At 35.2% G+C, this 14,991-nt stretch overlaps 1 protein-coding gene across 4 annotated transcripts in view; it reads right to left on the reverse strand.

The window, feature by feature from the left end:
* ATR (ATR checkpoint kinase) overlaps positions 1-14,991 on the reverse strand; it is a 103,644-nt gene that overhangs the window by 52,014 nt on the left and 36,639 nt on the right. For all 4 annotated transcript variants that reach the window (XR_015727884.1, XR_015727885.1, XM_045791917.2 and 1 more), the window contains 4 exons: positions 14,746-14,889; positions 12,339-12,432; positions 11,033-11,158; positions 777-983 (listed from right to left, as the gene is read on the reverse strand). Coding sequence is in view for 2 of the 4 variants with exons in the window: in XM_045791917.2 (XP_045647873.2) it covers positions 777-983; positions 11,033-11,158; positions 12,339-12,432; positions 14,746-14,889 (571 nt within the window). In the remaining 2 variants the exon portion in view is untranslated. The remainder of the gene's footprint in view (positions 1-776; positions 984-11,032; positions 11,159-12,338; positions 12,433-14,745; positions 14,890-14,991) is intronic.

Consider the following 14,991-nt stretch of genomic DNA (forward strand, 5'->3'; position numbering starts at 1 on the left):
TGTTTTGTTGTTGTTGTTAAAGATTTTATTTTCAAGTAATCTCTACATTCAATGCGGGATTCAAACTCATGACCATGAGATCAAGAGTTGCATGATCTTCCAACTAAGCCAGCCAGGTGGCCCTCATTTTTTTTTTTTTTTTTAACCTTTAAAAAGAAAACTGTATATAGAGCATTTCCTAAATTGCATGCTGTGACAGCCTGGTCACTTGAGACACTCCAAGAAATAATTTTAACATACCCTCCTCTTGGATGTGCATAGCACATACATTAAATGATACAGTAGATATTCTGTTTGATTTTGTTTTACAGGATTTCTCACACACATTTGACCATGGAAACTTTTCTATAAACTCACTACTACTATGACACCCTGGGAAATTTTCCATGAAAACACTTAGCAATAGTGTTGAAACAGTAATATTTAAATAATTAATTAGGTTTTAACTGTTTTCCATGAAAACAGTTTTCCATGAAAACACTTAGCAATAGTGTTGAAACAGTAATATTTAAATAATTAATTAGGTTTTAACTGTTTGTCATCATTAGGTTGGGAAGCTTTTTAAAAAGAACATAGCACACTAGTCTGGGCTCCAACTCTTATTGTTTTTGGCTCCAGACCTCTGCAAATACTATTAAGGAATAAATTCTGAAGTTACTAAATTGTCTAGTTTAGATCATGTTGCCACTAAGGATAACCTGTTCTTTGTAAATGAAATATAGAAATTCAAATAGGACAGAGAACTCTTCTTGTCATTCCAAATTACCATTACTTACCACAAATGTAAAATCTTTTCCTTGGCTTTCACTTGTTGAAAAATCTAGTCGACCTGGATCTATTGCCCCCAATTCCCCTAAACATTCCCCACAGAGCAACCGAGCTTGAGAGTTTGCGTCTTGGCAACCTTTCAAAAGCACTGTCACCAACTGTGAGATAACAGGTTCCACTGTTTCGCTATCTGTTGCATATTTTATCAGTTTTTCCTAAAAGTAGAAAGAAAATTTTTACATAACTTCTATTAACTAGTATATTTTCCTAACTAGAAAGCTGACACACACATTGATAAAATTAAATTCCTGTATCTGCAGTCTTTTCAGCTATTGTTTGATGAGTTCACATAATACAGTTCATGATACGTTCTGTAGGATTATAATCATTATTTTAGAAAGTTTTAATCCTTAATCCATTAAACAGTTACTGAGTATTATTACATTAGTATACAAAAATAAGACATAGACTTCTCCCAACAAGTTCCCAGTCTAAGGGGAAAATAGACATGTAAATAAGTAATTAAAATAAAATGTGATATGTACAATAACAAATATATTTACAAAGTAAGGAAGCAATCAAGAAGATGAAAAGAACTCAGGGTAATGTTTCAAGGATAGAGGATAGATATTTAAGTAAATAAGTCAATAAAGAACAGCTATTACTTAAAACAAGAAGACTGAAAGTGTATATGAAACCAGCAGAGAAGGAGAAAAAAATAATGGGAAAAGGGTTCCATGGTGATGAGGAAACAATACATTGGTTCAAGTAATCTTTTTTCATCAGTCTCCTGAGGATGCTGTAATGAAAACCTAAGAAGAGACTATTTCCAAGGCAGCTGAAATTTCGAAATACTATTTGTGTGACACTTTAAAACTCCTTTGTTTATAATTTTCTTTGTAGCAAAAGAAAGATACATGAGCATCTCAAACTCCATGTTAAAACTATGGTTCAAGTTAGAGTAATCATTTCACTCTTTTTTTTTTTAAAGACTTTATTTATTTGACAGAGAGAGGGACAGCCAGCAAGAGAGGGAACACAAGCAGGGGGAGTGGTGGAGGAAGAAGCAGGCTCCCAGCAGAGGAGCCTGATGTGGGGCTCGATCCCAGAACGCAGACGCTTAACGACTGAGCCACCCAGGCGCCCCTAGAGTAATCATTTCAAAAGAAAAATAAAAAGAGATTTTATCTCATTCAGAGTCTTTAAGTCGATCAGTTAAATAACATTACAGAATAATTCAGGTATAAATACTTAAAAAATGAGCTAGTAATCAATAAATAGCAAAATTAATATAAGAAATTATAAACAGGGGTGCCTGGGTGGCTCAGTCATTAAGGGTCTGCCTTTGGCTCAGGTCATGATCCCAGGATCCTGGGATCAAGCCCCACATTCCCTCTTCCACTCCCCCTGCTTGTGTTCCCTCTCTTTCTCTCTCTTCTGTCAAATAAATAAATAAAATCTTTTAAAAAATTATAAATATTTACTCACACGCTAAAACTAGAAAATATAAGATCACTTTAGTTGGCAGAGATAAATTCAGTTCAAGGTAATACTCATTATGAAACACTAAATGAAAGCTAATTTAAAAATATACTTACCTTTTACATATTTAATGTTTTCACTTCTAGGTTAGATAAATTAAGTATCATTTTTCAGCAAAAATACCGAATTCGAAAAATGAGTGTGTGTTCAATGCCTCTATTTAAAAAGGCTTTTTAACATATGAACCCAATTTTATCATTTTCCAAATGCCTAACCAGTTATCAAAACAAATTTGTTTGCTCTAATTATTTGAAATATAATTTTTATCATATCCTAAATGTCCATATACATAAAGGTCTATACTTAAACCTTCTATTCTGTGTTACTGGCCTGTTTATTCATGCACCAGAATCACACTGTTGTAATTATAGAGGCTATAGAGTATGTTACTGTCTAATAGGGATACTAAACCCTCATAGTTGCTTTTCCCCCCAGTTTTCTTAGCTGTTTTTATATGTTTATTTTTCTATATGAACATTAGTATGAACTTTTGTAGTTAAAAAAACAAGCAATTTCTTGGCATTCCTTTGGGGTAGCATTAAATTTATAAAATAATCTAGAGAGAACTGAAATCTTTGTAATACTAAGGCAACCTACCAGATAAATATGGGATGCTTTCCATTTGTTTAAATCTACATTTTCGTGTCTTTCAGGAGTGTTTCAACGTTTTTCTTTATTGGTGTATACATTTCTCATTATGCTTATTCCTAAACATATTATCTTTTTCCGTTACTATTGGAAGTTAGGTTTTCCAATCAATCTTCTACCTGGTTATTGCTTGTTACATGAAAATTATTTTTTATATGTTGACTTTATATCCTCCTATCTTACTGAATTAGTTTGTTATCTGGGTTAGTTTTATTGATAATCCTCTACAGTTTATTAGCCTATCATCTGCCAACAGAAATTCTTTTACAGGGGTACCTGGGTGGCTCAGCTGGTTAAGTGTCTGCCTTTGGCTCAGGTCATTATCCTAAGGTCCTGGGATTGAGTACCACATCGGGCTCCCTACTCAGCAGGGAGTCTGCTTCTCCCTCTGCCCCTCCTCCCGCTTGTTCTTTCTCGCTTTCAAAAATAAATAAATAAAAAATCTTTTAAAAAAATTCTTTTACATTTTTTTCAATTCTTATGACTCTGACTGCTTATTCTTATATAAAGTCATTGGGTGATACTTTCAGCTGAATGTTAAATTGTAGTGGAGATAATGGGGAAGCTTGCTTTAGTGGGAATGCATCTTATTTTCCCATTATGTGTATGTATGTATGCATGCATGCATACAAATACATACATACACATATATGCATTAAGGTAGTATCCATCAATTCTTATTTTCTTGGGTGTTTTTATCTGAAGTGGATGTTACAGTTTGTCAAAGGCTTTTTCAGCATCTATGGAAATAATGGTATGATTTTTCTCCTTAGATATATGAATACAGTGAATTATATTAATGAATAACAAAATAAGAACCATCCTTGCAATCCTGGGATAAATTACAGTTGGTCACGGGGTATTATTTTCTTAATGTGAACTGGACTGTTTGATAATATTTCACTTAGAATTTTTTGTATCGGTATTTGAAAGTGGATAATGAAATTTAATTTTATTGTTTTGTGCTATCTTCATGGAGTTTAGTGAACCTTGTTATATAATATTCCTCAAAAAAACTGGATCTTTTCCTTCATTTTCTATGCTCTAAAACAATTTTTTTTTTTAAAGATTTTTTACTTATTTGACAGAGATAGATACAGCCAGCGAGAGAGGGAACACAAGCAGGGGGAGTGGGAGAGGAAGAAGCAGGCTCATAGTGGAGGAGCCTGATGTGGGGCTCGATCCCATAACGCCGGGATCACGCCCTGAGCCGAAGGCAGACGCTTAACCGCTGTGCCACCCAGGCGCCCCTCTAAAACAAATTAAAACAGCATTTGAACTACCTGGTTTTTGAAGATTTGCTAAAATCCCCTGTGAAACCACTGGGCCTGGTGCTTTCCTCTAGAGGTAATTCTTTTATAACATTCTCTAATTCTTCCACAGGAATTAGTCTTTCTACTGGAGTCAATTCTGATAAACTATTTTCCAGGGAAAATATTCAAGTTTGCAAATGTATTTGCACAGAAGGGTACAAAGTAGTCTTGTCATTTTAAAAAATATTTCCTTTGTTTCAATGGTTGCTTCTGTCTTGCCATTTCCTATTCACAAATTTGTGCTCTCTGCTTTTTGTTCTTCATTAGGTTAGAGATTTATCTATTTTGCTAATGTTTGTCGAAGAACTATAATTGTTATTAGTTTTTTTGTTCTCTACCTCATTAATTTCTTTTATTTATTATTACTTTCTTCCTGTACTGTCTTTTCTTAGCTTTGTTGAAATTTAATTCACATACTACAAATTCACTCTTCTAAAGTACACAAATCAATCTTTAGTATATTCACAAGGGGTAATACAGTACAACCATTACTTCTAATTCCAGAATATTTCTTTGAAGATTTATTTATTTTAGAGAGAGAGAGATACAGGGAGGGAGGGAGGGGGGAAGAGGGGCAGCAGGAGAGAATTGTGAAGCTGACTCCCCAATGAATGGAGGGGAGGGGCTCAATCCCAGGACTCCGAGATCATGAACTGAGCTGAAATCAACAGTCAGCCGCTCAACCCACTCAGGTACCCCATTCTAGAACATTTTTATCACCCAAAAAGGTAACTGTACCTATTAGTGGTCACTCTCCATTTCCCCCATCCTCCCAGCTACAGGAAATCACTAATCTACCTTCTGTCTCCATGGACTTGCTCATTCAGGAGAATATGCATATAGATATATAGATATAGGTATATATGATGTATCTTCTTTGTAAATTTTGTATCTTCTTTTAGAATTATAAAGTACTCCTTTCCTGTCATATTTAATGCTTTCTGGTTTTAATTCTTTACCATCTAGTGGCAGAACGAGAATTCCTGTTGTCTTATTATTCAACTTATTGGTTATAAATTTCCTCTTCTCTTTATTTTTAGCCTTCCTAAATTACTCTTTTTAGATATATGTATTGTATACAGCATAGAGTTTGTTCCTGCATTTTAAGTTATTTTAAGGTCTTTCACATTTATTAATATGACTGATATCCTTGGCCTCAATTCTGTCATATTTTTTACAATACTGTATGTATTATAATTACTGTTATTTTTTCTCAGGTCTGTTACATTTGCTTTAAAAAATAATTTATTTTTGTATGGGAGAAAGTTGATACTTTTGTTCTAAAGGTATCCTCTATAATACCCTTTTTAATGTTTCCAGTTTTTTGTTATTTAACCTTCTGTGACTATTTTACCAGTTTGAAATGGTATATTTTGACTCCTAGTTTTTACCTATGCAACAATTATTGAGCTTATTTTACTTACATCTCACTGTTTCTCTTCTCCCATTTAAAAAAAATATTATTTCTATTTTATTAGAATATATAACCTTCACATATAATTCTCCCATCTTTGTTCCCACAGCTGCTTTAGTCTTACATCTACAATTATATGTGAACAGTAACCATCAGTCCTTTTGCCAGTCTCCCCAGTCTTCTCTTGATTACCTTCTCTAATATATCTAGAAGCCGTTCTCTAATATATCTCTTAGGAAGGATTTGCTTATACAAACAGTATTCCTTCATTTCTTGTATGTTTACAACTGTGTTTCTTACCTGTGTTAGTCTAAGCATAGCTTGACTCATTCTTTACTCATACTATGTGTCCTTGACATTTTCAAAAATGCTGCTACCCTCTCAGCCTACTGTGTTGTGAAGTCTGATACTAATCTACTTCTCTTACTCTTCTAAGGATTTTTAAAAATGTATTTTTGCCCATAGATCCTGAAAATTTCTTGTTATTAAAATCTAAGCTATTTATAAGAGTTGACTGTTCTGGGGTTGATTTTCTCAGGTATGCAATTGGGTCCTTTCAATATGCAGATTTAGGCCTTTTTTGTTTCAGAAAGTTTTCTTATAGTTTTAAATGTTAATTCTGTTTTATTGTTTTTGTTTTTTTTTTTTTTTTACAGAGAGAGAGACAGCCAGCGAGAGAGGGAACACAGCAGGGGAGTGGGAGAGGAAGAAGCAGGCTCATAGCAGAGGAGCCTGATGTGGGGCTCCATCCCATAATGCCGGGATCACGCCCTGAGCCAGGATCACGCCCTGAGCCGAAGGCAGAAGCTTAAACGACTGCACCACCCAGGCGCCCCTCTGTTCTATTGTTTTATTTTTCTTCTTCAGAGACTCTAATTTAGTGTATGTGAAATCTTCCAGCCTTTATTTCAACCACTTCTTTGATCCTATTTGTTCCTTTTTAATTTTTATTTTATTTTTTTAAAAGATTTTATTTATTTGTGAGAGAGAGAGCACAAGCAAGCGGAGGGGCAGAGGGAGAGGGAGAAGCAGACTTCCTGCTTAAGGAGGAAGCCTGATGCGGGGCTTGATCCCAGGATCCTGAGATCATGACCTGAGCTAAAGGCAGACACTTAACTGACTGAGCCACCCAGGCGCCCCACTCTTTTTTAATTTACTTTATTTTTTTTATTTTTATTTTTTTAATAATAATATTATTTATTATATTATGTTAGTCACCATACAGTACATCTCTGGTTTTTGATGTAAAGTTCGATGATTCATTAGTTGCGTATAACACCCAGTGCACCATGCAGTGTGTGCCCTCCTTACTACCCATCACCAGCCTATCCCATTCCCCCACACCCCTCCCCTCGACGTAGTGAAGAGAAGGGCCATATGCACCCCAATGTTCGTAGCAGCATTGTCCACAATAGCTAAATCGTGGAAGGAGCCGAGATGCCCTTCAACAGATGACTGGATTAAGAAGATGTGGTCCATATATACAATGGAATATTACTCAGCTATCAAGAAGAACGATTTCTCAACATTTGCTGCAACATGGACGGCACTGGAGGAGATAATGCTAAGTGAAATAAGTCAAGCAGAGAAAGACAATTATCATATGGTTTCTCTCATCTATGGAACGTAAGAACTAGGAAGATCGGTAGAAGAAAGGGATAAAGAAAGGGGGGTAATCAGAAGGAGGAATGAAGCATGAGAGACTATGGACTCTGAGAACCCACTCTTTTTTTAAAATTTATTTTCATTCTATTGGTTTTCTGCCTTTCCTCAGTGCTCCTTACTAAATTTTTAGGCAAATATATTCTCTCCCATGGTCCTTATAATGTAATTGTCATTTCTTAGGTTTCTTTTCTGAATTCAGTCACCTCTTATTTCAGATGTTTTTGGTTTTTGTCCATTTCCCTTGCTTTTTGAATTTTTCATTTAATTTTCTTTTCATATCTGCAAATGACTGCTTGAAATATTTAATTCAGCCTGTAGTGCTAAGTCTGGTTTTCTTCTGCTTTATGATTAGTGTTGGGGGAGGAACTGACATCAACCAAAAGATTTGATTTTCATTTTTTATTTTTGTCTTACAAAAACCTTATATGTAAAGAATATATATATTTTTATTTATACTGTAGACCCTCTAAAATAGCTGTATGCAGTAACAGTAAGGGTTTCATAGTGGCTTGCAAGATTCCCATTTCATGAGTCCTCTCTTGTCAGCCTGGTGAAATGCAGTTTTTTTCATAAATAGCTTTTGGGGAAGGAGAGCAGGGGGAGAATCGGGCACATCTTTGATCTTGTAGATTTCTTTTTATTTCTACAGGAATCTTAAAACTCTTATTTCTTTCTGTTTACAATTAAGTCTCCCAAGAATGTCCCCATCCTCCTATTCTTTTAGTTCTCAGACATGATGATTTTCAGAGACTACAACCTTAGGATCTGCACACTTTAAAGTACCTTCCTTGTAGTCAGAGCTCTGATGTACCACATCCTGGACCTACTTTTTGAGAGGGACCATCTTTGTTGGTGATTTTTATCTTTGCTTCATTTTCCTTAGTTCCCCCACTCCACTCTCTTCTTTCTCATACAGTCTTCTCAGAATCTAACTGCTCTTAACACAAACCCGTGACATGAACTCCAGACAGCTCCGCTGCTTACAGGTAATCTGAAGTTCACAGTATTCTCAGTCTCACAGTTATGTTGAAGGCATGAGTTATGTATGGATTTATTTGCTCTCATTGTTGCTCTTTTGTTTGGAGGGTATGTGAAGATTCAAATTTAGGCATCCAACATTATCCCAGTATAACTTGGAGGTCTCTAACAGCTTTATTTTCAATGGGCTCATTCTCGGATTTGTAAATATTAGCAAATATGTCTTTTTATTAGAATTCTGCATTAGCAGCAAAGTTTATTTTGGCCTCAATACACACATCTTGTCCTGCTGGGATTTTACCACAGATTCACTTCAACCTGAGTAGCATCAATTTTCAGAAAGAGATTATATGGTTGCTCAGTTTGATCTATGGCCTGATTTTCCTGACACAGAAATAAAAATTCCATGCTATCCACTGAACTTAGGTATCATTTATATCCTTCAAAAACGTAGATTCCTCCTTAAAAGTAAGGAGTATAAACTGTAATTTCTTTAATGTCAATGACCCTCTAGGGGCTACCCATTAGAACAGGGCTTTTGCAGGATCAGTCCATCAAAATAGTCAAGTATCTAAGGTAACAGTAGCCATCATCTTATTAACTGTCATACCATTTTTTAGAGTTTACTTTTGTCACTACATTATACCCAACTGTTTCTTTAGCCAGTTATACCACAATTTTCGGTCTACTTATTTAAAACACCTCCTTTCAAGTACTCATGAAGTATCTTTTCCTCTCCCTCTGGTTAACTTCTGCACTTTTAAAAGAATATCTTTTGCATTTGTTCTTTCACAGACTCTCAAAGCATTCACTGCAAAGACTCTTTGTCTTCTAACCCTGCTTTCTTACATCAGTTTCTTGCTCTCGTATTGCTATAGGTTCAGCCATCTTCTATAGCTGCAATGTCCAATATGATAGCCATTATCCACACGAAGCTATTTAAGTTTAAATTAAATTAAATTAAATTAAATATCCAGTTCTTTAGTCACACATTTTAAGTGCTCGAGAGAGCCACATGTGGCTAGCAGCTACAACTGGACAGTGTAGATACAGAACATCTCCATCTTCACAGAAAATTCTTCTGGACAGTACTATTCTAGAACTTAACTGAACTGCTTTCAACGCTGACATTACCTTCTTGTCATACTTGGGAAAAAACCAAAACATTTCCTTCTCTCTTTTTGTGTAAGTGTTTTAGGCCAGTGTCTTTAGGGATATGCCTGGGAAGACGTGTTTCTGGATGTCTTCCCCTCTTTTCTTATTTTTCCTGGCTCCTCCAAGCCATTGTCTTTAGTTTTCTTCCTACTAACCTAAATTTATCCAGCTACATATTGATTCTAAACTAGATTAAACCTTACTTTAAAATATCCTATAACAATCTGTGGCCATTATTCAGACTCTATTTGACCTTCAAGACTCCTGCAAGTACACCTACGTTCTTACTCTGCCTAGCTAATCTATTAGCACTGGGGCTTTACATTGAAGGAAGGCTTGTCAGGGTACTACCAAATGTGATTTTTCTTTTGTGACACAGGTAGCAAAAGTTGGGCAGTTGTGGCTATGAATATAAGCAATCTCTTTAAGTTTTCAGATTTAGCCATTTATAACTAAGAGGTGATGATCAATATAAAGTTTCCTTAAATTAGGCCAGAATCATGTCATCTGCTTAGAAATAACCTAACCTAGGAAACCTCTAGGCCAAGAGGAGAGATCCTTTGCTATTCATAAATCCCTGTATTAATATAAAAAGCTACAAGCCCTCTAAGTTACCTGAAATCCAGGTACAGGTTTGTTTGGGGCAAGGGTAAGCACACAGTAGTTTCAATGAAGTAAGTTGGGTGCAGGGAATGAGGTTGTAAGACTGACAGTGTAGATTCAGAATTAGGAGAGCACTTACACTTAAGGAGATTCAAGGCTCCTCACCTGTGGTAGGACCATCTCCACATCAGTTGCTATCCACAATGGTTATACAAATTCACGGATCCAGAAGCATGTATTTGTTACCATCATGTATATCTTTTTCCTAAATAAATCCTTCCTTCTATCATGAAAACAAACATAACCTGGTTTTGCAAATCCCCTAACTCATGAGGGTCTTTAGGCTTCCACATCATATCATATAAGTTCTTGACATGCAAAAACAAATACCTCAGGTATTTTTTTTCTATTTTATAGCTTTACAGTGATCGAGTATTTTAAATACCAGTGTTCACTGTCATCAAGGTTAGAGCTAATCTACAGTACGTTGCCAAAAAGTAAACTTAAAAATTTAGTCTCGTTAAAACTAAAAGTTAATTCAGTCAAAATGTAAAATGGCAAAATTACTGAGATTGTATATGCTAGGTATCTATAGGAAATTACATGAGAAGAGACACGAACTGCTGCTGTTGTACATACACCCTTACTCAGGAAGACGCAATAACCTAAAACGTAACTGTCAAATCATGACCCTTCAAAACAGCAAAAAACTCTGCACATCCCTGGTATTCAGCCTCAAAGAGTATCTCATGGATTAGCGATTCTAAGTCAGGTCTGATAATCTCGGTAAAATAAAAATTATTTCTTTCATTGAACCTACTGAATGTCAAGCAAATATGCTAACCTGTCATCTTTTCTTTAAACTAAACTTCAAACTTTTCTTTATACTTCTTTAAACAATTTTCTTTTCTATACCTCTGCATTATATCTTAGGATTTTAGCATACCTGATTTTTATATAAAGTTTCCTTCAAACTCGTAAGAGCATGAATACGAACATCTACATTTTCATGTTGAATTGCTTTCATGGATAATTGTAGAGTTGTCTGAAGATCTGTACTCTCTGAGGTCTCCTATATAAAGAACACAGAGAGATACACCTTATCAGTTAATGATCTCAGAAACCATTTCAGAAGGTCTGGATTCCCTACAGAGTTACTACTGAAGTGGTAAACTATACCCAAGTAAAAGTAGCTTTAAAAAATAATTTCTGGGCACCCACGTGGCTCAGTTGGTTAAGTGTCTGCCTTCGGCTCAAGTCATGATCCCAGGGTCCTGGGATGGAATCCCGCATTGGGCTCCCTGCTCAGTGGAGAGTTTGGTTCTCCCTCTGTCCCTCCCCCCTGCTCATGCCCGAGCTCTCTCTCACAAAATTAAATAAATAAAATCTTTAAAAAATAATTTCCATCTCTTCCTTCATATAGCATATATCATTTGTAGTAATTCTTGGGAAAGGGATTTCATTCTAAAATCTATAGACCTGAAGGAAAATTTTATTCCAATCAAATAAAGAACCTACTTATCTAAAAGAAATCCTTCTTGGTAAGAAATACAAGTTTCCCTTAACTTACAAAGGACTACATAATAGCCTTGAGCCAAATCTAGATCATACAAATGAATAATTCACTCTTTACTTTGATTACTTTCTTATGACTATGATGAGTTACCCAGTAAGAGAGAAAATAAAAACCTCAGAACCAATCTTGGGGTCTGTAGTAAATACTTTTGCTATTCTGACTCAAGATCAGGTATCCCACTTTCTGCCCTAAAATTCTATGGAATCACCATTAATACTTTCATAATTTCGGAGAATTCACTGGACTTCAAGATGATGGAACTACAGGTTACTCCCCTTCTAAAGCTCAGGAATCAGTAAGATTTAATGATTTCATACCATCGTTTGTAGCACAACATAACTAGAATCCTCCCACAGCTTTTCAGGGTATAAAGCTATAGCAGCTTCTTCTCTGGGGGACTATAAATAGGGACATACTGACTGGGGAAGCAAAGTCACAAGTACTGTATTCTTTGCTCTATGTTCTACGTAATGCAATAACATCTTTATCTAAATGCTAAAACTTCCTTCTCAAAATCATAATTTGTGACAGGATTATCTAACTGCCAAAATTAGCCATCAGAATAGGGCTATATCACCCCTAGATATGATTCTAAAGAACCTCTGTTCAAAGTACTGGAATTTGGGAACAATTTTGTATCAATGATCTCCTAAGACATAAATAAAAAATTAAATACCTTTCTGTATTCCTGTAGAACTGCTTTTATCTTTTTTAATTCTGGATGATCAGGTAAAAAATATATTTCATGAAGAAAATCTTGTACAGCATCCCTAATAGTTAGTTGGAAGAAAAACAATTATTTGCAAAGAGGATGAGTACCAAAAAAATAAAAAGCAGAGGTTGAAACTAAGGCCAATTTAGTTCACACTTAAAAGTGCTAGTGGGGGTGCCTGGTGGGCTCAGTTGGTAGAGCCTGTGACTCTAGATCTCTGGGTGGTGAGTTTGAGAACCACACCGGGTATAGAGATTTTAAAACTAGTATCTCAAAAAAAAAAAAAAAAAAAAAGTGCTAGAGAGCCTGGGTGGCTCAGTTGGTTAAGTGTCTGACACTTGATTTCAGCTCAGGTCATGATCTCAGGGTTGTGAGATGGAGCCTAATGGGGCTGTGTGCTCGGCGTGAAGTTGGCTTGGGATTCTCTCCCTCTATCCTTCTGCCCCCCCCCCTCAAATAAATTCTTTAAGCAAGTGCTAGTGGATTAATGATATGCCAAATATTCTTCCTGAGCATGTCTAGTGGTTAATAATGGCAAATAATCAAATCTAAGGAAATCACCCTGTTGCAGTATTTACATTGGTGGCCCTGAATAAAACTATACTTCTTTGTATATGCATGCATGTATACTCACTTCCTCTTCATTTTGGGCAGGGTGTGTGACTTGCTTTAACACACGGAATGTGGCAGAGGAAATGCTGTGCCAACTTAGGGCCTAAGTGTTAAAAAAAGTCTGGCAGCTTCTGGTTTTGTGCTCGTCAGAGTCCTAAGTCACCACATAAGACATGTGGCCACCAACATGGACAGGCTACATGAAAAGGTGAGACTCCAAGACTACACAGAAAGAGAAGTCTAGCTGCTGACTGACTGCAGCCATACCAGTGACCAAAGAATCTACCTGCTGAACCCAGTCCAGACTGCAAAATTACAAGTAAATAAATATGCTGACATTTTAAGATACTAGATTTTGGAGTGGTTCACAGTACAGCAATAGATAGCCAGACCCAACCTTAAAACACAAATTCTCATAAAAAAATTTTAGAGAAAAATACATAAATAATTCTTATTGAGGCTACAAGTTTTAATGTTTCAAATATTATACTCTAATCTTTCTGAGTCGCAGTAATGTATTTCTAAATTCTAGTCTTCATTCACTCACGCAATAAATATGTATTAAGAAACTATCATGTGCCACTATGTGCTAGACACTGGTCATGTAACAATAAAGGAAGCTGAAAGAATTTGTTTATTCAGGGAGTTTAAGATCTTCTAAATAGTACTAAATGAAAGAGAATTTTCTTTATATGAAAAGGTAGAGAATTGCTGTGTAATAAAAAGCACAGATAACACTATATAATAATCCAAAGTATTTGAAAAAGGGATCTAGATTAGTGATTATGTTGTTCTATCATATTCAAATTATCAAAATAAAAGTATTTTAACTGACAAAAAAACAAAACAAAACAAAACTACATTAACCTTTTTTTCTGTACTTTCTCCCTGCTTAGACAGTTACTGAAAATGACTAATAGGAATAGCAGTAGTATGTGTATGGGTGGGTAAGCAGGTAAATAGGTAGTACTTACACCCTAACCTTTCAGAAGCAAAGGTAATGTAACAGTAAGTGTAAACATGGAAACAATTTAAAAATTTATAGAAACACATTCCAGGCTAAAAAGCAACCAGTGTGAGATACAAAACTGGAAGGGAGTAACATATGTTCTTCCAATAGCAGTCCAAGTAAGCTAGAGCATAGTCTGTTTTGGAAAATCCTGAGAAAAGATTTAAAGAAATAAGATGTAACCAAATTTTGGAAAGACGTGAATGTCAAGTCTTTTAGTTAGTAACTGGAAGAATCACAGAATGTCTCTATCTGCTATAATAATACTAATAAGAGAGATGCTTTTAAATATGAACAATATGAAGAAATGTGATAAAAGCCTAAAAGAAGGGAGGCTGGTTAAAAGGCTAATGCAATGAAGTAATGAAGAGTTTCAACTAAGGTAAGCTATAGAAAGTAGGTGAATATCCCTCCTAACCTTTCTCATGTTATTCAACTGTCTGCTTTTTAAGTGTGAAAAGAAAGGTAAATTTAGCTTCACTTTTTTCAAAACAGATGAAAAATAACTTTAAGTTGCTGATCTAATAATGTTTTAAATATAATTATAATGGATCCATGTCACAACTGAAATAACATCAGTTCAATCTGTATTTACTTAAAGCATGTCAATTATTTTTGTTTGATGCACTCTAAATTAAAAAGAATGTGAACAATTCTACCTTACCAGAAGTAATCCCAATACCTTGAGACATAAATATACAGTAATAAAAAGTTGCTATCTTTACTATTAATTTCAGTTACAATAAATACCTGTTTTCAATTATGAGGTAGTGAAATATGGCTGCAGTTTCTTCAGGCTGGATTTGTATGAGAGGTAACAAAGCTACTATCACATGACTGAGAAGGGACCCAAGATAAGCATGATCCAGGCAACGAACAAAGCAATCCCAAGCTCTATGTGAAGAAACAAGTAAGTTAAAAGTCACATTGTTTTTATTATTTGTAAACCCCCATCAATGAGTTATTAGCTGGGCAAACAATAATACATACAAATAA

This window comes from Ursus americanus, chromosome 20 (genome assembly GCF_024610735.1).
Source record: "Ursus americanus isolate L20-20 chromosome 20, mUrsAme1.1.p, whole genome shotgun sequence".
NCBI classification, from domain to species: Eukaryota; Metazoa; Chordata; class Mammalia; order Carnivora; family Ursidae; genus Ursus; species Ursus americanus.